A 25,258-nucleotide genomic window follows, 5' to 3' on the forward strand; every position below is an offset into this window, starting at 1 on the left:
AAATGGGGATGCATGAAAAATTTGCGGCTAGTGATGGCTGGCTCAGAAATTGGAAAACTCGTCACGGAATCCGTCAGATCCTGATAACAGGGGAAAAAATGTCGGCAGATACTGCAGGAGCTGAAAATTTCAAAAAAGAATTTCCCAGGATTATTGAAGAAAAAAATCTCACACTTCATCAAATTTTTAATTTTGATTAATTTGGTCTTTTCTTCAAGATGGTACCTTCAAGGACGTTGGCGAAAATAAAGGAACGACAAGCACCTGGCTTTAAAGGTTCGAAGGACAGATATACAATTGGCGTATGCAGCAATGTAACTGGATCCTGTCGATTGCCATTAGTCATGATCGGAAAATCTATGAATCCTCGTGCAATAAAAAATATTTCTAAAGAAAGTCTTCCAGTTTATTATACTAATCAAAAGAAAGCTTGGATGGACTCTGAAATATTTGTAAGGTGGTTCAAAAAAGAATTTGTGCCTACTGTCAAAGCCTTCTTGGATAAACAAGGTCTATCACACAGAGCATTATTGTGTGTAGATAATGCACCTTGCCACCCTCAAATTTTGAAGGAAGGTGGAATTGAAGTTGTATTCTTTCCTGCCAACACTACAAGCTTAATTCAACCTATGGATCAGGGGTTTATAGCGACCATAAAAAGGAAATACAGGTTCGAATTTTTATGCAAATTGTAAAATATGTTGTTTTTATGGTGCGAAATAAGTACTAAATTTGAATTAAAAATTGTTACTATTTTTGCACATATTTGCATTGAAAAATTTTAATAGTTTTTTTTCTTTTAAAAAATAAAATAAAATTTGTTATTAATTTTTAAACATGTCCTTCTTTTTCAATCGTAAAAAAATCATGAATGTTATTGAAGTCATAATAAATCGATTGTAAAATTTTTGAGGTTTCAATATTTTTTGTTTTTAATTTGTTAATTAATAAAAATTTTCAACCATACAGGTTCGAATTGCTAACGACTGCATTAAAAAACCAGGAAAATGGAATAGACATTTTAAAAATTTTTTTAAAAATCAATATAAAACATGTTATTGATTGGATCAGCGATGCTTGGAACGAAGTGACGAGTGAAACCATTTTTAAATGTTGGAAACCTTTGCTGATTAATTCAACAGTTTATTTTGAAGAAAAATTAAGTTTTGGTTCGCCGCAAAAATCACCTAGTAACAATATCACTCCTCTATTAAACAAATTAACAACTTACGAAAACATTTCTTCGGACGTTACGGAAGACTGGATTTTAAATTATGACAATAAATTCTGCGATATGCCGTCTGACGATCAAATAATTAAACTGGTTTCCAATCCTATTTCAGAAGTCTTTGAAGATATCGAATATACAGAAAATATGCCTCCTATACAATTAGTCGAGAAGAGGCCATTTCTGCTGCACAGAAATTAACTTCGTTTTTTCAAGAAAATGACAAAATCGACCATCCAGTGTTCGCTTCTCTTCAAAAAGTTGTCGACATTATAAAATACCATTTTTAAATAACATAAATATATATAAATGTTATAAATGTTAATCAAAGATGTTAATGGTTTAAACTTTAAAACCAAATGCACCTAAATGTGCAATTTATCTGAATTCAAATGTATGTCATTTACGTTTGTTCTGTTTTTGTTAAATATTTTATTGTACATATATGCGCAATCATTATAAGTTAATTATTTTATTACAGAGATAAATAACAATAATTTCAAAATTTTTGCGAATTTTGGATTTAAATTTCAAACAATACAATGTTCTTAATATATAAGCATTAATTTACATAGATTGTTTATTTATAAAAACTTTAATAAAGACTTTTACATAGAATACAAAATTTTCACTAAACAAAAATTTGCAAAGACAATTTTATATGTAATTATATTCCCAGTTATTAAAAGTCCTCTAGTCATTTCAACTACATACTTATGCGCGGGCATTTCGTGCACATGCGGACTTGAAATTTTGTCGTCCGGTGGGACTTAATTTCCTATTCAAATTCCTGCTCCAATTACGTATACGATTTTGTATAGGAAACCATATGGCTTCCTATATAAGGACCCATGTTGTTTACCATATGGGAGCCTATGTGGGAATTTTCAGTGGGGAAGCATCTTAGGGGGGGGGGTTGCTCAATTGCTTACGTACCATACAAAATTCTTATTTTTTCCATTACAATTTGCTTATTTGGGGGAGGGGGGGTCCTAAACCCTTAAAATTATGTTTACGTAATACTTGAATGGCCCCTTACCGTCGTTATGGGTTAAGCTTTCAATCCGAGTTTAAAAATTTATTTAAACTTATTAAACATATCAGGCCCACTCTGCAACCTTTTCTAAAGTCTTCTTAACACTTGCAGGTAGGTACACAAAAAAATCGGGCCCAAATGTAAAAAAAGTTAATTTGTTTATAAAAAACTAATATTTTTTATAAAAAAATTCTTAAATTTCTTTTGTTAATATTTTTTAAAAGTCGATGAAAAAACAAAATTTTTATGTAATAACAAAATTTTTATAAACACAATAGTTTTTGAGCTATTATTAATTGAAAATAGGTCTACTTTTAACTAATCAAAATTTTGAAAATTCGTAATTAAGAAATTTGACATTAAAAAAAATTCGTATCTCTTATTTTTTTTAAGAATAAGAAATATATATGTATATATATATATATATACCCGAATTTTAAACCTCGACTATAAATCTCACGTGGAATCGCCTATATATTATAACGTTAATATTGGAATAATCAAAATTTTATTAATTAACCTCCCCTTTTTATGTGTTATAAAAAGAAACCCAAACGTGAATCGTTAGACGCCAGTCAATCTTTATTGGAATTGACAAACCAATCATAAATGTTAAACTTTATTAAATTTTAATACACAAACTTCATCATAATTCCCCAAAAATAATCTCAAAGGAGATTCCGCCAAGACCATTAAAAAAAAGGGAAAAGACCTTCTGAGACACGACAGAAACAACAAATTTCCACTTACCCACAGCTCTCGCCACAAATCGATCAATTCAAAGATATTCGTCAGTACAAATTAAATAGATCGGTCGATATTCTCGTCACTTTTTCTTTATTCTCCAACAATTTTACAAAGTAAGCTACTCTTGGATACTCGACCAATTGCTTAACAACAATCCAACTCCTTATAACAAAATTAAACTGTCGAACTCTCGACCACAAATCTTATTTTACAAAATTAACTCTCAAAATCTCAACAATACTCGTACTCGTACTGTCTCTCAACACTCTGTCTCGACGCGAACATGTGATTTCGGCGTCCCGGCGGCTAGTCACACCTTCTTCCTATCGGCGGCGCCACCTCCTGGGCCCGACAGTCGAGCGCGTCATTTTGAACGGGGGATGCTTGACGACCACTTCGTCACAATATGAGCCTCTTTTTTATATATTTAATGCCTCCTTGAAAATTGGTTACTTTCCACAGTGCTGGAAATTGGGAGTAATTTCTCCTATTTATAAGTGTGATAACAGGTCTGAAGTGAAGAACTACAGACCGGTCACAATTCTCAGTTCAATTCCTAAACTATTTGAAAGTATTATTCACGATAAAATGTATCCGGTATTTAGAAATGTTCTGATGGAGGAGCAGCATGGCTTTCGGAGGGGGCGGTCAACGACTACAAATATGTGCATTTATACCGAATTCTTGGCTAGTGCATTGGATAGGGGATTGCAAGTAGACGCAATATATACTGATTTTTCTAAAGCATTTGATAAGGTGGATCAGGGTATACTTTTACGCAAACTATTAGCCTATGGCGTCTCTGGGGTCGCTCTTCAGTGGCTCTCTTCATATATATATGGTAGAAGTCTAGTTGTCAGAATTGATAACGATTATTCTTACGAGTTTTTCCCAACATCAGGAGTACCTCAAGGTTCTCATCTTGGACCGTTGTTGTTCTTGATTTTTATCAATGACATTAAACCTCATATTAAGAATTGTTTTTTTCTTTGTTATGCTGACGACCTTAAAATGTATCGAACAATTAGTTCCCTATCTTGTGCGCTTGACCTTCAAGAAGATCTAGATAGTCTGCATGAATGGTCTACTCTGAATAATTTACCCTTGAATGTTACCAAATGTACTACTATATCCTTTCATAGAAAGACAAAAATTGTAAAATTTTTTTATAATATAAAAGGCGTACCTTTGGTTAAAGTGGAAAAACAGCGTGACCTTGGAGTGATTCTAGATTGTGCTCTTTCATTCCGAGATCATATTTCTTTTATAGTTAGCAAGTCTTTGAGAATCCTGGGACAAATCACACGTTTTGGTTCAATTTTTCACGATCTTAGAGTTTTAAAAGTATTATATCTTTCGCATGTGCGACCAAACGTTGAAACAGACTCGCTGATCTGGTCTCCCATGTATGAGATTCATAAAACAAGAATTGAAAGAATACAGAATAGATTTCTAAGATTCGCTGCGCGTCAAGTAGGCATTCCTTTTGACAGGTTCAGTCAGGACTATACTGAGCTTCGCTCAGTTATAGGCATTCCACGGATTTGTCAGAGGCATAAAATGAATGACCTTAAATTCTTGTATAACATTATTAATGGAAAAGTAGACTGTCCCTCTTTGTTGGCCCAGGTCTCGCTGTCAGCCCCTTACGTAATGCTTCGCAATTGTTCTGCGTTTAGAGTGCCCCATCATCGTACAAATATTGGTCGAAATTCACCTCTAACGCGCGTATTTAGGGAAGCGAATAAAGCGAGCGAGATTGACTTCTTTGATGGAGCAAGTAACAAATTTCTAAAAACACTAACGGATTACGTAAAATGCACCTCTTAAAACTGTTCTTTAGATTGTATTACATCCATGACCTCTTTTTTTTATTATGTAATATTTTTATTATTATTAAAGGGCATATTATTTTTGTAAGCCCGTTTACATGTATAAATATATATATATATATATAGCGTACTAAATAAATATATGTAGCGTACTAAGTGAAAAAAAAGTTGATCGGATCGAGCTGTAACTTGCACATAGTCTAGCCCTAGGGGTAAATAATTTAACCACAAATTATTGTTCGGTTTTTTCAAAAACTATCGGCGAGGGAAGACTTGTAACATTTAAACAGAAAGAAAAAAAAATTTGTCCTGTTTGTTTTCGAAAGGGTTTTTCCTGCTCTTTCGAATGGTGCAAAAAAATTTTCAAAAAATATAAATTTTGACCCTTTTTTTGAAAATTAAACTTTTTTCGAATTTTTTTTTGGTCCTTTTTATTTTTTTTATTTAATTATTTTTGAAAGCTAAAAATGGGTATATTCACCACAAAAAATATTGAGATGTCCTTTTTTGATACAAAAGTTATCTTATTAATCTTATTAAAATACATTTTTTTATCCTATCCATTTTTTTAATTTTGCATATTTTACCCAATAGACGAAAAAAACCATAAATTTTGGGATTTTTTTATGGTTTTCACCATAAAAATCAAATTTTTAGGTATTGTCACTATGATTTTCGTAATCAGCGCATCAAAATAAATAAAAGTACGTATTATAAAAAAACCAAAAATATTTTTAAAACATTCAAAAATTTTTGAAAAATTCCGAAAATATCGTAAAAATCGTTTGCCCATTATCGAGCTAGGCTCAAAAGTTTCGTAAAAAGAAGTAGTTTTTTTGAAAAAAATCGATTAGTACGTCAAATGAGAAAAATGACTTTTTATCATTAAAACTCAAAAATTTGATAGTAATATCGTTTAAAGAAAATTTTCGATTTTTTTGTTGAAAAGTAAAATAAAAATTTAATTTCTTTGGACGTAAGGTCAAAGATTTTTGAACTTTTAAGTAAATTTTTCTTAATATATATATATATTCAAAAACTCGATTTTCTTAAAAATGCGACTAACGATTTTTTTCTTTTTGGTCTTAAATTACTCAGGATACCAGGATACCACCGGCCCCACGGAGCTGACATTTTATGTGATACTATGGAGCTGACACATAAAATTTAAACTAACCTAATTTAAACAATTCTGCAAAATAATTCGTTTCCGTGGGTAGACAATTTGTTTCTAATGTAATCTTCAAGAAAAATCATATTAATTAAAACAAAGAGTGTTTAGTAATTTGGTGCTTTGGCGCCACTTACCTGCAAGTTTTCATGTTTACACTTTTTGGTCTATTTTTTGTATTTTTAACAATATCGATACGTATTTTTTTTAATGATCCAAATTTAACGAGGGAATCAATGGTGTATTGATCTTAACATTAAATTTATCTAGTTTTTTAATATTTGATAAAAAGTAAGCGTCGACGCAACGAGGTTAATTATGCCATTCGCTTGGGGCTGGTTGTGCCGCTATCAATCACTACATAACCATAAACTACTATTGCCTCGTTTGTTCGAATAGTTATTCCAACCCGAAATCAAGAGAAAAGTTGATTCAATGCATAGTTTGCAAAAACTGAGCATATTTAAAATGTGTGAAGGGTAAAAAAAGAGTCAGTTATAATGTGTGTCAATTGTAATTTCAATAAATCGCATTCAGAATAAGTGTTCATGTCTTAAAAATTATTTATTAATCAGAAAGTAGAGTTTTTACAATTAATTAACTATACAAATATTTATTACAGAAAATATTTTAAAAGACTGACTAATTATCTAATTGTAGGATTTAAGTCAGAAATGTTTATTTATTTACAAAAATCTATAAATGTTACGATGGTTGGAAAAAATCTTTTGAATGTTTATAATAAAAATATTTATTACGAAAACTATATTTTAAGTGACTGACTAAATATGCATTTATAGAATATAAGTCAGAAAATGTTTATTTGTACTTACTAAAATCTAGAAATCTTAAGATTGTTCCTAAAAACCTTTAAAAGATTATAACAAATGATTAATAAACGATAGTAAATCATATATTGGGAATAATTATTTTATTTCTTACGCGTAAAATCATTTGCTTCAACTGAAACAACTAAAAAATCTGAGCGGCACAACCGACCCTGGCGTCGGCACAACTCTCCCCAGCGCGGAATTCAACGTGCCGTGTTGCCTCGCTGCACAAAATAATTTAAAAAAAAAATGTATTATATGCACAAATTGTTTATTTATATAGGGTAGAGTGACAAACAGTTGGACAGTTTAAACAGTAGGACACTTTAATATTCTGAAAAACTACTTAAAGAAACTTGACCAAAATTTAAATGTAAACCATGTTTATGACAACACACTATCTCCAAAAATTTTAGCCCCATTGATTCATTATTTCCAAAGAAAATTGAAAAAAAACTGTTTTTGACGAACCAGAGTAAATTTTTTCTTGAAATACAATGCTGATTTTTATATAGATATGACAGTTTTAAAAAAAGTGTAATTGTTACTTCATTTACTTATGTTTCATAGCCTGTCAATTTGATTCGGAATATATTTTTGAATATTACTTCGATTGAGTCCGGGAAATAACTCAATAAATGACAGATTATAAAGGCGATCTACTTTATAATTTAATTATTTTTAAGCGCCTGGCATCGGCATAAAAAAAGATATAACCTTAAAGCCATATTTATTGAGTGAGCGATTTTATTAAATAACGTTAAATAATATTGAATAATATTAACCCCGTGGGAATGAGTTCGAGAGTTGACTTTAATAAAATAACAATAAATAATATTACACACAACAGAATTTATTAATATATAAAAAGGACTCTATACATTATTATTATTGAATGAGAATCACTCAAGAATCCAAGAGTTTATTTAATCTTTACTTTTAATTAATAGTCAGTAATATAATTGACTTACCACCATTTTTTATTGGATAAAGTCATATTATGACTAGGCAAATTATTATAATTTTATATATAATATTTACTTGCGTCAACCACGGCGTTCAAAACGTGAAGGCCGAGCAATTGCAAATTGCTCGGTCTTCTTCCTGACTCAATGCTGGCATGCGCAATTGCAAACCCCCGCCGATAAGTGTAAGATCAAGAATCTATCAAATATCAGACCGGGTTGCGATCTTGCAAGCGCAGTTTACAATAGAGCGCAGTTAATTTTGGAACAATTATAAGATGAGCCTATTGGAGCAGTGCAAGAAAATAAAATAATCAAATGGATAAAATCACATTATATGATTTTATAATTAATCCAACAGTATGGATTCGGCTGCATTTCGACCCTCAAACTGCCTCTAAAAACTCTACTCGCTCCTACTGAGAGTTTATTGATTAGTCTTTTCTGTGCCAATCTGGTTGCATCAGTCAGGCTGAAAATAAATTAATCTCGACAGTGAAAGTTCAATGATACGAATATAAGAGTTTCTCTTGGATCCTTGAGGTGTTTATTTTTAATGAATTGTTAATCTGAATTTACTATAGTTTACAATATTTTGTTTTATTCCCCTTTTTTTCTGATTACAATATTTTTAATTAACCTTTAGAGGGCCGGCATTTTTTAATTGAAAATCACCATGTTATAAACTGAAAATTTGACTACTTATGAAGTCAATATAAGGTAGAAAAAACCTGACACCGGAACTGGCCACTTTAGTGGCCACCCCGGCCGCCAAGGGTAATTCTGAAAGTAGACAGTAATACAAGTGATTATTTTCGATTTAGAGTGATTCCAAATCCTTTAGAATTTTTAAAATATGTGGGGAATGCGTAGAGATTATTCTCAGATACTTTTTGCGTGTATATATTGTGCTGATGGTGGCAACCATGTTTTTTACAATAACCCAATTATGATACAACTGAATCTTTTCGATTTAGAATAATGCCAAGTTCTTCAGAATATTTTTTTAGGATCAGAATGAAGTGGAAATAGTTTTAGAAACGTTTCAATCGATTGAATGTTGTTTATGGTAACAACCATACATTGTACAATAGCTCAATTATGAAACAAGTGATTCTTTTCGATTTAGAGTGACTCTAGGTGATTAGAATTTTATATATGCCTAGATAGCATTGGAAATATTCTTAGATACGTCTGAAGGGAATCAAAGTTGTATATGGTACTTCTGTTTGATAGTATTAGGCTTTTGGTCCCTCTTATATTTATGTGGAACCGTTTTGTTTCTGAAATGTGTTTTATTATTTTTATCTTACAAAAGTTGTTGTATCTTGAATCGTGTAAGTTTGATAATCGCAAGCTTTAGGAAATCTAATGACAGAAGTTTTGAAATTATTGGCATATACTTGATGGCGGACGAATTTCTGAAATGTTGATCATATTTTTCAGAATCTCATAACTTTCCTTTGGCATTACCCGGGACTAACGACGTGGACGTAGAAAGTTATGTAGCCCCATATTTTTTTTTATTTTTTTTTGTTTTTTTTTGTATTTTTTAATGATTTTTAAATAAAAATAAATTAATAAATGATTAAATAAAAAAGAGGAATTAAAAAATGCATGCTTTCGAAGAAGAGTTAGTTACTCGAGTACCTCTTTTGTATGATACTCTTCGAAGCACGGAGTAACGCATAATGCAGTTTTACAAGTTGAACAGTTATATTTAGTTCTTCGTCTAATTTTTCTAATAGAGCACAAATAGCAGCGTCGATTAGTATCACCTAAAGCAGGAAAATGACGTCCTATCAGTCGAGAGTGTCCAGAAAGTCGAGGTATGGTGACGTTGCGATTTGTTTCCAGAATTGATCTAACAATTTGCAATCGAAATTCTGGAAATGACATGTAGGGATTATTCATTTTATACAAAGCATGAGCAGCAGTGAGTGACAAATCCATCAAATGAAAGGCTACCTTGCGGTACCATTTCATTGTCTTTCGGATAGATTCTGTCAATGCCAACTGCCTGTCAATGTTGTCAATGCCACCCATATTCTTATTGTAATCAACAACGCAACTTGGTTTTACAATATCTTCGTTGGTACGATAGTTTTTTTCCCAGTCGCACAGAAATGAAGTTCGTGAACTGTGGTAATCATGTAGACTTCTTTTTTGTCCATCCATTTGATGAAAAGCCAGCTAAGAGTATGGGCAGCCTCTACTTCACCCCGATTTAGTTTTTTTTGCAATTTGGGTAAACCTTTTCGATTTGCCTTGACCGTTCCGCAGAGTCCCGTATCGCGATTGTGCAAGAATTCTGCCAACATAGGGGATGAATGCCATCGTACCAAAATGAAAGATTGGACACCTCTGACAGTGGAGGAATTACGAAAATTTTTTGCCCTCACAATTTTAATGGGACACGTTCGAAAAGGAAACCTTAAAGATTATTGGAGTATTGATACTTTGATATCAACTCCAATATTCAGAGAAGTGATGACCAGAAATCGATATTTACAAATTTTGAAATATTTACATTTTCAAAATAATGAAGATGTCTCAGACCATCCTCTAAAAAAAGTGAAACCACTTGTGGATTATCTTCAAGGTAAGTTTGCAAATACAATCATTCCGGGAAAAAATTTGTGTATTGATGAGAGTCTCCTGTTGTGGAAAGGTAGACTGAGATTCAAGCAATATCTGCCATTGAAAAGGAATCGTTTCGGAATAAAAATTTTTGAATTAGTAGATTGTCAAACAGGTTTCATACTGAATTTCATCATATATACAGGCGCAAATACTGATTATAATAAGTTTGGCTTGGGAATTACTGGTGACATTGTTGCTCATTTCTTGAAACCGTATTTTCATAAAGGCCATGTTGTGTATGTAGACAACTGGTATTCATCCCCTATGTTGGCAGAATTCTTGCACAATCGCGATACGGGACTCTGCGGAACGGTCAAGGCAAATCGAAAAGGTTTACCCAAATTGCAAAAAAAACTAAATCGGGGTGAAGTAGAGGCTGCCCATACTCTTAGCTGGCTTTTCATCAAATGGATGGACAAAAAAGAAGTCTACATGATTACCACAGTTCACGAACTTCATTTCTGTGCGACTGGGAAAAAAACTATCGTACCAACGAAGATATTGTAAAACCAAGTTGCGTTGTTGATTACAATAAGAATATGGGTGGCATTGACAACATTGACAGGCAGTTGGCATTGACAGAATCTATCCGAAAGACAATGAAATGGTACCGCAAGGTAGCCTTTCATTTGATGGATTTGTCACTCACTGCTGCTCATGCTTTGTATAAAATGAATAATCCCTACATGTCATTTCCAGAATTTCGATTGCAAATTGTTAGATCAATTCTGGAAACAAATCGCAACGTCACCATACCTCGACTTTCTGGACACTCTCGACTGATAGGACGTCATTTTCCTGCTTTAGGTGATACTAATCGACGCTGCTATTTGTGCTCTATTAGAAAAATTAGACGAAGAACTAAATATAACTGTTCAACTTGTAAAACTGCATTATGCGTTACTCCGTGCTTCGAAGAGTATCATACAAAAGAGGTACTCGAGTAACTAACTCTTCTTCGAAAGCATGCATTTTTTAATTCCTCTTTTTTATTTAATCATTTATTAATTTATTTTTATTTAAAAATCATTAAAAAATACAAAAAAAAACAAAAAAAAATAAAAAAAATATGGGGCTACATAACTTTCTACGTCCACGTCGTTAGTCCCGGGTAATGCCAAAGGAAAGTTATGAGATTCTGAAAAATATGATCAACATTTCAGAAATTCGTCCGCCATCAAGTATATGCCAATAATTTCAAAACTTCTGTCATTAGATTTCCTAAAGCTTGCGATTATCAAACTTACACGATTCAAGATACAACAACTTTTGTAAGATAAAAATAATAAAACACATTTCAGAAACAAAACGGTTCCACATAAATATAAGAGGGACCAAAAGCCTAATACTATCAAACAGAAGTACCATATACAACTTTGATTCCCTTCAGACGTATCTAAGAATATTTCCAATGCTATCTAGGCATATATAAAATTCTAATCACCTAGAGTCACTCTAAATCGAAAAGAATCACTTGTTTCATAATTGAGCTATTGTACAATGTATGGTTGTTACCATAAACAACATTCAATCGATTGAAACGTTTCTAAAACTATTTCCACTTCATTCTGATCCTAAAAAAATATTCTGAAGAACTTGGCATTATTCTAAATCGAAAAGATTCAGTTGTATCATAATTGGGTTATTGTAAAAAACATGGTTGCCACCATCAGCACAATATATACACGCAAAAAGTATCTGAGAATAATCTCTACGCATTCCCCACATATTTTAAAAATTCTAAAGGATTTGGAATCACTCTAAATCGAAAATAATCACTTGTATTACTGTCTACTTTCAGAATTACCCTTGGCGGCCGGGGTGGCCACTAAAGTGGCCAGTTCCGGTGTCAGGTTTTTTCTACCTTATATTGACTTCATAAGTAGTCAAATTTTCAGTTTATAACATGGTGATTTTCAATTAAAAAATGCCGGCCCTCTAAAGGTTAATTAAAAATATTGTAATCAGAAAAAAAGGGGAATAAAACAAAATATTGTAAACTATAGTAAATTCAGATTAACAATTCATTAAAAATAAACACCTCAAGGATCCAAGAGAAACTCTTATATTCGTATCATTGAACTTTCACTGTCGAGATTAATTTATTTTCAGCCTGACTGATGCAACCAGATTGGCACAGAAAAGACTAATCAATAAACTCTCAGTAGGAGCGAGTAGAGTTTTTAGAGGCAGTTTGAGGGTCGAAATGCAGCCGAATCCATACTGTTGGATTAATTATAAAATCATATAATGTGATTTTATCCATTTGATTATTTTATTTTCTTGCACTGCTCCAATAGGTTCATCTTATAATTGTTCCAAAATTAACTGCGCTCTATTGTAAACTGCGCTTGCAAGATCGCAACCCGGTCTGATATTTGATAGATTCTTGATCTTACACTTATCGGCGGGGGTTTGCAATTGCGCATGCCAGCATTGAGTCAGGAAGAAGACCGAGCAATTTGCAATTGCTCGGCCTTCACGTTTTGAACGCCGTGGTTGACGCAAGTAAATATTATATATAAAATTATAATAATTTGCCTAGTCATAATATGACTTTATCCAATAAAAAATGGTGGTAAGTCAATTATATTACTGACTATTAATTAAAAGTAAAGATTAAATAAACTCTTGGATTCTTGAGTGCTTCTCACTCAATAATAATAATGTATAGAGTCCTTTTTATATATTAATAAATTCTGTTGTGTGTAATATTATTTATTGTTATTTTATTAAGGGTGCTTCACATTTCTCCATCATGGTCGAGGAAGCTAATAGTTGGTTATAATTGCCACGTTACAGTTTTTAAGTATAATATCCAATAATTTAAAATATTTTAAAATTTCATAAACAATTTTTATTTAAATAATTTGTTGCGATTGCTTAATTTAAACAGTGGAACATTCAACACTGGGACAGGCAAAAATTTAGGTTTATAAAACGTGTACTTTGGCAACACTGATTATAAGTTGTGTCAGCTATACGCATGCGCATTTATACTTACACAGCGACTAAAAATGTGAATTTTTATGCTAAAAAACAATAAAAAATTCATAATTAATAATTATTACAATTATTGTTGGACAACATTTAAAAAGTAACACTTGATAAGAGTACGACTATTTAAATTTTGCTCCAAATTGTTTTTAGGTTATGACCAAATTATGACGTATGATCAGCAGTACTGTAAACGTGAAAAAAATAATAGCAATTTTTCATATGAAACTTGACATCGTATTATAAAAATGTAAAATATTAAATTATGAGTGTTTTGCAACATTTGTTAACGTTATTTAATGCAAAAATATATATTTACAAAGTATGAAACAATATTATTATTGAAATAATATATTATTATATATTAAACACAAACGTTTAAAACAAGAAAAATGTATCAAGTTTCAAAAACTTCAAAAATTTTTTTTTTTTTAATCACAATATAATCTTAATAGAATATGTGACGCTCCACGAGAAAAGGGACCTATCGCGACAAAAAATTAATTTCCAGTTATATATGCGAATCGATAGTATTTGAGTTGCTCTTTCATATAGAAATGTCAAAAATAATATTTTTCTAATTACTTTTTTTTTAATAAAGCTTTAAACATGACCATGTCAATCGCGTTCCAGCACGGACTACGGAAACCATCCCCACCACCACTGCTACTAGTATACTTGGTGTATCCGTGAGACGTAGGAACGATGTAGTAGTAAGGTAGTGGGACTGATTTTCGCTGGTGCGTCTCAACCAATCAGAACGTTCAACTTTAAACGCCTTTCCTGTATAATTCTGTTTTGTCGCGATAGGTCTCTTTTCTCGTGGAGCGTAACATATGTGCAGTGGGTAGAAAAGAATTTAAACTTTATGGTAATACCAAAAAGTGATCAAAAATATATAAAATTGACATATTAATATGTCTTTGAAAAAAAGTGTGAATTGGTATTATATATACCTTTAAAATTTATATATAACAAAGTCTAAATTTTTTTATATTAAATGTGTTTTGTGTGACGCAGCCAAATATTACAATTACGAGCAAATCACCCATATATATATATATATATGATGTAGACAATACGAAAGGATAGGACAAAGTGCATTTTCTAACTAACGTTTTTTTCTAACTATGCGAGTTGAAATATTAGAAAATGAACTTCGAAAATTAAAGAATTATTAAATCGAGATTCTCATTCTGGGTGTCGATTATGTAATTCCATTTTCACTTATTCTAATTTCCACTCCCACTTCCATTTCCTCTTTTTCTAGTTTTTATTCCCACTTACACTTTTTCTAATTTATATTCCCACTTCCATTTCCACTTTTTCTGATTTCCACTCTTATTTACTCTTTTTTGCAATTTCCTACCGCACTTTTTTTCAGATTGTCAGTTAGTTGAATATTTAAAATTTTTTAATTTATTAATGCTCTAGATTTTTTACCTCATTACTTGTCTTGCCCTCACCCAAAATAAAATAAAGGTTTAATTTCTAAAAGTTTTACACAAAATGTTACAAACCGGAAAATTAATTAATATAAAATTATCAATTTTAAGGTTAGGGGAGGCACAAAGCTGTCAGAATTTAGAGTTAACTGAAAGTGTGTGAGTAAAGAAACTCGTAATTCTGTTTATTTTTATGTGGGATCGTTTATCCTTTTAGAACGTTCCGCCAAGCCACTATATAGCGAAAGAAAAATTGAAACTATTCGTTATGAAAAGGTGGGAGTAGAAAATAAGAAAAGACTAAGAATTCTATTACAAGTTATTGTTTATTGAAATAAAATTTAAAAGAAGTACAAAAGGAAATTAAGAATAGAAACGATACATTATTTTCACTTACGCTATGATGTTTAAAACTACCGCTGAACGTCGTCCACATTCGTTAATATTTTATTGGAAACATTGCCGCAAGGTCCAATCGACAGAAGACGCACAGTGAAGCAAAATAAAAACAGGATTATTTTTGCTCTCTCACTTTAATTATTTTTAAAATATACATATTACCAAATGAAAAATTCAAAAAAAAAACAATCACAATCATCATTAAACATAAAATTTAGATCCTAAATTTGTGTACATAAATTAACGCAATTAATGTAGTAAAATATATATATTAAATTGAAGTTAATTTCTGTTTTACCTTCTGAACCTTTACAACTTTGATTTTAAAATAACTGCTTAGAACAACGTACATAACACACAACACAAACAAAATATAACATAATAATAATAAAATAATTAATATTATAATATTATAATAAAAACCCTTATACAGTTATTTTCATAAAAAATAATTGTTTTTTATAGAAGTTGACAGTTGAATTGACAGCTGTCAACTGTCAAATTGTCAATTTGGCATCAAATTCATATTCAGCGATCCCGAAAATCCCCGAGTAACAAGATTTGGGTGTTTTGCACAGTTTTTGGAAGCAGAAATATAATTTTATTGAGTAAATGTTAGAACGCCATTCGCAAAAAAGTACCAAAAATTGTCGACTTTAAATTTCGAAAAAACTGTTTGAATGTTTAGAAAAATAATTTTTTCGTGTCACATACGTCTTGCTTAATCTCAAAAAATATAAAAAGTAAGTTATAGTTAGTTAATTATGTCTACAGACTTAACAAATTGAATTCAAGTAGGAACGCCATTTATGCATTTTGACGCTTCTGTCACTGCCACGCACGACGCCAGTTGGAACGCCATGACGCTCAAGTGGTTAATATACTATTTTTTAACAGTATTTAAAGATCAATATCGCAAGGCAGCAAATTTAAACTTTTTTTCAGGAAAATGAATGTGACTAGATATTTCCAAAGAGAATTTTTGCGCTGAACATGAATCTAGTGTTCAAAATGCTTCATCACGTCAAATTTTTGAGAAAACTTGAGTTGAAACCCCCTAAAAATAGCTTTTTTGGCACTTTTTGAAAAATCGTAGGGCAAAATCCTGACGTGATAAAAACTTCTTTATTATCAGAAACTAAAGCTTGAATCGTGATCTTTCAAATGAGACCTTAGCCGACTCATTCCCTTCAACCCTTAAAGCAGGTGGCGAGTTTTTGTCCAGGGGTGCAACAACTTCAAAACAGTAAATTTTTGACTTCTAGTAGATGAAATAAGTGATTATCAGAATGGAAAATAGATTGTACGCTAACCTGATGCTAAAGAAATTTTTCCTACTCACAACCCCCAAAAACAACACTTAAATAAAAAAAATTTTATAGAACATAATATCTCCAGAAAAAATTTTAAATGTTGTATTAATTAATCTCGAACACTGAGTAACGACATAAACAAGCATATTTTACAAAAACTTTTCGGTTGATCAGTGCTTGACATTGATTTAATGTTATTCAGATGCCAATAAATTTAATGGAAGAATTTTGAATTTAAGGGTTGTTTTTGGGGTAGATAAAAAGTCATTTTTGAGGAGCGCGAGTTGTTACAGATTGTTTTATGATTGCTAAGTATTTGACAATAAGGTTACAATTTTGTTAGTTGCCAATAAATTTAATGGAAGAGTTTTGAATGTAACGGTTGTTTTTGGGGGTGGGTAAAAAGTTGTTTTCGTATAGTGAGATGTTTTCGATTGTTATTATAGTTTAATTTAAAATTTAAACGAGAATAATTAATATAATACTTTAAATTTTTTTCTGGAGATATTAAGTTCTATAAAAAATTTTTTTATTTAAGTATTGTTTTTGGGGATGGTAAGGGAATTTTTTAGCATAATTCATTTTCCCGAATTAATGCAGGCCTGTGTATTTTTATATTGTTTGTTTTTTATCACATTTCATTTTAGTTAAATCATCTTTTATTTTATATTGACGACAGTGTTGTTCGGGTAGGCTGTCACCTTTGAGTTGGGTGTGTTAGCACTACAAGTTTTCTCAGTAGAAATCTTTAGGTTGTCAATAATTGATGGTAGTGTTACTTGCGCGTCTAATAAATCGACAGATTATTTTCTTATCCTTATATTTCTCGTTTAATTAGTTCAAAACAGTAAATGAAACTCAAAGTGGAAGTGGGAGTAGAAATGAGAAAAAGTGATAATGGAATTACATAATCGACCCCTTGGTCATGCAACTTCCATCTACTGTGAAGGTAGCGTTGGCGGGATCCGATTTTACAAATGTCACCTCCTATATCAGCTTTATTGTAAAACATCATGGTAAAACTATTTTTACGATCATGGATTTATCAAAGGGATATTATCAGCTAAAATTATCGAAGGAATCCATGCAATATACCGTGTTTGTGGTCGAAGGTCAAAGTTAATTTTTTTGTCGTTTACCTTACGGTTTGAAAATTGTTGGATCAGTGTTTATTCGAGTAATGAATTGTCTTTAATAAATCTTTTTCTGATGTAGTCACAATTTATGTAGATGATACTTTAGTTGCATCTACTGACATTGATCAATATTTTAGGAATTTAAGAAGAACATGTAGACGACTCAGTGAGTTTGGAAAAGACTTTGTTCCTTAGGAAAGAAGTTCCATTTTTAGGATTTATTTTAACATCACAAGGTGTTAATGCTGATCCTGAAAAGTTAGATGCACTTCAAAAAAAATTATAAAAATATTTATAAAATTGTAAATGATATTCATTAAATTACTAACGTTATAGTGGAAAATATACACGGTGTTTTTAGAAGTGGCGCATGTTTCAAGTTTCGCCTGGGTTACCCTAACTTAGTCACTACCCTGAAGGTTAAGTTACAGAAACTTAATCGTTTTTGCTATATATTTTTGAAAATAATCTGGCCAGCAGACCAGAAACTTAAAAGTTTAATTCTTGGTCAACCTTTTTCCAACCTCAAATCAAAATCTTGAAAATTTCGCTAATTTTTTAAATTTAGGAACATTAAATAACAGTATAACAAGAAAAGTGTTCCAAAATAAAAATAAAATAATATTTTAGTTAAACAAAATTTTTAGTTCACTTTTTATATCATTTACATAATACCTTTATACACACATTAAGGTATATTTTTATTTCGTTCTCCACTTTTTATTTTAAAAAATATTTTTTTTAAATATACATTTTAAGTTTAGTTCTTTAAAGAATATTTTATGTAGGGGAGAGTGGAAGCTGTGCTCCAGGTTTTGTTATACGAACATGAATTTTTTTTGACTATTCTATTATATAGAACTTTTAGTACAAGTACAAACACAACTTTTGGCATAATTGATTAATTAAAATTCAAAACGAAAATAGAAATTTTGCTTGCTTTTCGAAAATACTGAATTTAAGACTTTTCAAAAACAGTGGGGAGTTGTGCTCCACCATTGAAAATTGAAGAAAAAGATATATTTTTTAGAATATTCTTTATTTAAATTATAAAATATAAAAAAGTAAGATAACTAACATAAAATAAAGTAATAGATAAGATAATAAAAGATTAATTTTAGAAAATATAGATAAAATTAAATTATTTTAAAAATAATTGAATTAAACTGGGTAATTAATTTCATTTACAGTGAATACAGATGTAAAAAGTCTAATTTCACTAAAGAACAATATTTAAATTGCATAAAACATTCTAATTATTCATAAATACTGCGAAATAAAAATAAAGAGTGCGTATTAAAATTAAACACTGTTAAATATGATGTAAGGCATAATTCCCCATCAACGCAGAAGCACAACTCCCCATTTTCTACATTTTCGAAATAGTTGTAGAATAATTAATACATCGAATGTTTATGCGAATTTTTTTTTTGAACGTCGAAAAGTTATTGATGACAGCTAATTTTTATGCATCATACATTGTAATCACTTTGAATAAATTAGTGGAAATGACCTAAACATAAATATAAAGAGCCATAAAAAGTTTTAGAACAAAATTTTAAGGGGGGAAACTCGTGTAAATAATATTTTTTTTAGAATTTTTTTTTGCTTTAAAAATTAGTTTACTATCTGTAGAATATGATCCTATATTTCTAATCTATAATTAGATGTATGAATGTCGATAGTAAACATAAGTTTAACACTTCAGATGCAACCAAATGTTATGAGCACAAGATCCCTCTATTCTTTCGGTTTCTTGTCAATATATTTTTATTAATTGTCATTAGCAAGCACCATAAGCAAGTGATAATAAATCTTGGTTTTTGTGCAATAGTTATTTTCGAATACATAACGTCTTCAAGGCAATAGTTAAAACATTACTTTTATGTATCGAAAACTATATACGCGTTTTAATCGAAACGTGTTTTTTCGTGCGCCGTGCAATGTAACTCAGCCAATTTTGCTTCCTCGTGGAGGAAGCTTTGTAGTCCTTTCGTTTTTAAAACTTCTCAAAGTGGCGGAAACAAATTTTTTTCTTTATAGAAACATGTTATATGAGATCCTGATCAATTGTCCGGATGTATGTATGTGTGTGTGTGTGGATCCCTTTTTTGTTTAGAAGATAACTTTAACAGGTTTTAATGGATTTAGATAAAATTCGGTAGGCTCATTTATCATATTAATATCTCAAATCTGACCAAAGGATTTTGAAAAATACCCCGAAAAAAAATTTTATCGTCTTTTTTCCAAAAATTTTTTTTAATCGAAAAAATTTTTAAATAGAAAAATGTAAGGTTATATATAATAAAATCGTATTTCTTACGTCAAGACGAATCGATCGATATATATAAAGTATACATTTGAGGTAAATTTAAAGAATTAATGAAAGTTAAAAAATCAAAAATTCACATTTTGGCAATAAAATTTTGCTTTCTCCACGAGGAAGAAAATTTTTTTGCTGATCGTAAAGAGGAAGCAAAATGTTCATGTAATGAACATCTGAATTTACAACTTGTTTAACTGATTTTAATCAAACTTACCACAAATCTTCTTTATCTTACTGGCTATTGCATGACGAGATCTCTTGTTTTTTTTAAAATTTTTTTAACAATTGTTTTTGAACAAATCGAAGATTTTAATAAAAAATTTTTTTTATAAAGCTTATATTGTGTACTTTAAGGTATGCTTTACTTTAATTCAATAAACTTTACCAGTCTTTTAAAAAATTTCCCGAAAAAACGTGCATTTATACGAGTTTCCCCCCTTAACTCACTATCTGTAAAGACAGACAGCTTCTAAAGATTACGGGTACCAGTTAAAAAGTTTGTTCTTAACGAGAAAAAAATATGCCAATAGTTGAAATTTGTCATATTAATTTTCATAATAAAAAAGTTATGATGTAGCACGACTCCCCACGAGGCACAGCTCCCCACTCTCCCCTATTTATTATTATTTCTTACGCAATTAAAAGAGACTTCGATTTTTATCTACTTGTCAGCGTGACCAGTTATATCTTTGTTTCCGAATAGCAAAATATTTCAACAAAAGCGGTTATTTTGGTTATAACCGAATAGTCGGTTATTTCACTGTAATCGGTTAACCGTTTACACAGGCCTACAGAATTTTGGATTTTGTCAGACCCAGAAACCGGAATAGTTATTTTCGATGTAATTTGTCACGCTAAATCAAAAAAAAATCGGACAAGTGCGAGTTACACTCGCACTGAAATCGAGGGTTCCGTACTCGAAGCGAACTTATTTGGTATAAAAACAAATGTTTAAAAAATATGTGTTGTATGACAACTAATATAAGTGATACGAAGAGGAAAAATTTTCTTGAATTTTACAAAATTGTTGACGAGCCTACAGCTCGTCCCAAAAAAAAAACACTTTTTCAAAAATCTGCAAATATTCACACTCGTTACGAAATATACTATATTAATTCCAGAAAAATCAACTCCAATCATCCTCGCTATATTTTTTTGTAATCTACACGTAAAAATACGTCAAAATATATAAATTTGAATCACTGTAGAAAAACTTTTTTCGTTTTTTGCGGAAAAATACATTTTTTTCTGAAATTTATCATTTTTCTTCAAAAATTGGAAAAAAATTGATCATCAACTCCAATCGCGCTTACATTTTTTCCCTGTATTTTTCACGCAAAAATTGAGTTTTACAGCAAGTATGAACAGTCTGAATTGAATATTGTGTGCGCTAGGGAGAATAAATCATTTTTTTCGAAATTTTTGATTTTTCCTTGACAACGCTATGTAAATTAATCCGAATCAAGTTCGCTATAATTTTCCTGTAATTTTCACGTAAAAATACGTAAGTGTGTCAAATTTGAGCTCTTTATGTCAAAAGATGTGGCCGCTAGGGGGGGGGTACATAGTCATTTTTAGGCATTTTTCGTAAAAATTCATGGTTTTTCCTTGACAACGCTATGATAATCAACTCCAATCATGCTCGCTATATTTTTTTTGTAATCTACACAAAAAATACGTTAAAATATATAAATTTAATTTCCTTTAAATAAAATTTTGTTCGTTTTTGGTGGAAAAATACATTTTTTTCCTAAAATTGTCATTTTTTCTTGAAAAACTTGATAAAAAGTTAATCATCAACTCTAATCGTGACCGCTTTTTTTCCCCTGTATTTTTCCCGTAAAAATACATTTGTATACTAAATATGATCTGTCTGGGTTGAATATTGTGTGCGCTAGGGAGAATAAATTATTTTTTTCGAAATTTTTGATTTTTCCTTGACAACGCTATGTAAATTGATCCGAATCAAGTTCGCTATAATTTTCCTGTAATTTTCACGTAAAAATACGTAAGTGTGTCAAATTTGAGCTCTTTATGTCAAAAGATGTGGCCGCTAGGGGGGGGGTACATAGTCATTTTTAGGCATTTTTCGTAAAAATTCATGGTTTTTCCTTGACAACGCTATGTTAATCAATTCCAATCAAGTTCGCTATAATTTTCCTGTAATCTACACGCGAAAATACATATGTGTACTAATTTTCAGCCCTCCAGATAAATTTATGTGGCCGCTAGGGGGGGGGTACACGATTTCAAAAAAACCGATATTAATAGGGTTCCGAACCGAGTACGGAACCCTAAAAATGACAAGGAAATTACTCTATCACGTCAGCATTTTGAGATATTCTAACCTAAAAGCGTGAAAAATGAAGTTTTTGGTAATATTTGACCTTCTATAAAATCGAAAAAAATTTTTTTAATCATTGGTCCAAATTTCAAAAGAAAATATTATATTTCTCCTTTCAAAATTTTCTAGGTTGGATCTGATCCAATTTTTTTTCTCTGAGATACAACCATTTAAGTTTTACATTACATGAACTAAAATCCCTTTCAAAAAGAAAAATAAATTGCAAAGTACTCATGTCACTGAAATTTATTTCTCGGGGATTTTTGAGGTCGCTAATTACGAATCTGACGTCAGATTTTTGAATTTCAAAATGTCGGAACCCATATGGCGGACACTTTTTAAAAAAATTACCGAATTCGCTTGTCATTCATTACTTGGGGGTTTTTAGGGTCGCTGATTACGAATTGAATGTCAGATTTTTGAATCTGATATCACATTCGTAATTAGCGATTTTAAAACTTCCTGAGTAACAATTTTCAGTGCCATGAGTAGTTCGCAATTTATTTTTCTTTTTTAAAGGGATTTTAGTTCATGCAATGTAAAACGCAAATGGCTGTACCTCTGAGAAAAAAAATTGGATCAGATCAAGCCAAGAAAATTTTGAAAGAGGAAATATAATACTTTCTTTTGAAATTTGGACCAATGATTAAAAAAAATTTTTGTCGATTTTATAAAGTGTCAAATATTGCCAAACACGGCATTTTTTACACTTTTAGGTTAGAATATCTCAAAATGCTGACGTGATAGAGCAATTTTCTTGTCATTTTTGGATTTAGTGTGATAAATTACATCGGGAATGATCATTCCTGTTTCTGGGTCTAAAATTTGTAGGCCTGTGTTATTAACCGCACTATTAGTACCTCAAGAAAAAATATTTTCTTCTAGTTAAAAATTGTAAATAATTCGAGATACACTGAAAGACTTTTTGTTTCAAAAATTAATATAATTTGTTTAAAAATGAGAAAAACTGTTTTTGTACTATTTAGTCGGATGAACGTACTAGTTTCTAACCAAATAATCCCAAAAATTAGTATGGTCCATACTAATTTTTAGTTTTTTCTAGTCAGAAACTGGTGCGTTTATGCGACTAAGTATCACAAAAAAAAGTTTTCCTCATTTTGAAACAAACTATATTAATTTTTGAAATATAAAGTCTTTCAATATATTGAGTATAAATGGGGAGAGGAATGCTATTTTTTTCGACTTACTAAGGAATTCGTCTTAACGAGTTCCAAGTTATCGAGGTGCCACTGTATTATAAAGAGAAAAAAAATTATATTGTTTTGTTACAGGGTGAACCTTACATGATGGAGGTAAAGGATGCTACTTCTGGAGAAAATCAGGTTATTATAGGAAGCAAAAGATATGAGGGGTATTGTGTTGATTTGATGCATAAGATTGGTCAATTGTTAAAATTCAAACACACTTTTGAACTAGTAAAGGATAATAACTATGGATCATATGATCCAGTTAAGAAATCTTGGAATGGTCTTGTAAAGCGTATTTTAGACCGAGTAAGTACCACTTCCATTATACATTACAATAAATTATTTTTAGTTATAAATAAATGCAATAAAGTAAAGAAGACTTGGTTTCTGTGCTTTACTGAGAATCAACTTCTCAACTTGTGATCCTAGTTCAGCCAAAAATCTTTAAGACAATAAATTAGGTATTTTTAAACTTGCGAACAATTTTAAAAAAATGCCTTGATCTTCATATTCTTTCTGTCTGAACATACTTTTGAAGTTAGTCGTTTTTTGCGTATGTTTTTGTTTCGTAAAGTTTCTACTACTTTTTATTTTGGATTAATTTTTTTACATTACAAAATATTTAAATATGAGGCATTCTTCTTCAATCACCCAAACCAAAAAATTGACAGTTCTGGGGTTGGCTTGATACTTTGGTAAATTGTTGTCCTATATGAAAGTAATCCCATATAGCATCCTATATAGGATCCGATAAAATTTCCCAGAAAAAAAACTATATAAAATCCTTAAATTTTATAAGAATTTTTATAGGATCCTATATAAATTCGTATAGGAAAGTAAAACAGGATTTAATGTAGGAAATGACAAAGGAAAAATTGAAAAATCATGTAAATTCCTATGTGATTTTCTCTAAATTTTATCTCACATTATCTTATGTCAATTCCCCATGTCAATTCCTTATAAATTTCCTATCAAATTTCCTGTATAAAAACATACAAAAATTCATAATAATAACCTTAATTAAAATATTCTCATGTCAAATCCCATATTGTATCATGGGTGAAATCTTATTTTTCTTATATAGATAAAAAATAATATTTCATTTTTGAAAACTGCCGTCTGCATGTAGTATTCTACTGAAAATTCCTATATGAAATCCTATATTCCCTCTCAACAAACGGATATCCTGTTGGATGATGGGATATCCCAGGGACATCCCTAGGATATCTCAGGAATATCCCTGGGATATCCAAATTTCCATCCCGCGGGATTTCCTCGCGGATATGCGGGATATGCTTCAGAATGGAATACTACTTACAGTAAGAAAGAAGCGACAATGATTTTTTATGTATTAAAAGAACAACTATTTTCAAAAATATATTTGTTCTAGAAATTATTTTAATATGATTTTTTAATTTATAAATTAATAACAGTACGATTTTTATGAAAGAACAAAACATCTCACAACATAACCTGAAACTTTCTTATTGCTAATAAAAAACTTGGTGTTCAGCATATATAAAATAACTGTTTGAAAACTATATCAATACACAAAACAAACGTTGATTTTATTTATTAATTTTTCACGGAAAAAACTTGCTATTTCAAAATCATGACTAAAAATATATACATGAACAC

At 30.6% G+C, this 25,258-nt stretch overlaps 1 protein-coding gene across 3 annotated transcripts in view; it reads left to right on the forward strand.

Moving 5' to 3' along the window:
• The window catches only part of LOC127277003 (glutamate receptor ionotropic, kainate 2-like), a 590,803-nt gene that overhangs the window by 294,791 nt on the left and 270,754 nt on the right, over positions 1-25,258 (forward strand). For all 3 annotated transcript variants that reach the window (XM_051297788.1, XM_051297790.1, XM_051297789.1), the window contains one exon: positions 23,705-23,926. In XM_051297788.1, the coding sequence (XP_051153745.1) occupies positions 23,705-23,926 (222 nt within the window). The remainder of the gene's footprint in view (positions 1-23,704; positions 23,927-25,258) is intronic.

Source organism: Leptopilina boulardi, unplaced genomic scaffold (genome assembly GCF_019393585.1).
Source record: "Leptopilina boulardi isolate dan_hultmark-lab unplaced genomic scaffold, ZJU_Lbou_2.1 LbouV2_162, whole genome shotgun sequence".
NCBI classification, from domain to species: domain Eukaryota; kingdom Metazoa; phylum Arthropoda; class Insecta; order Hymenoptera; family Figitidae; genus Leptopilina; species Leptopilina boulardi.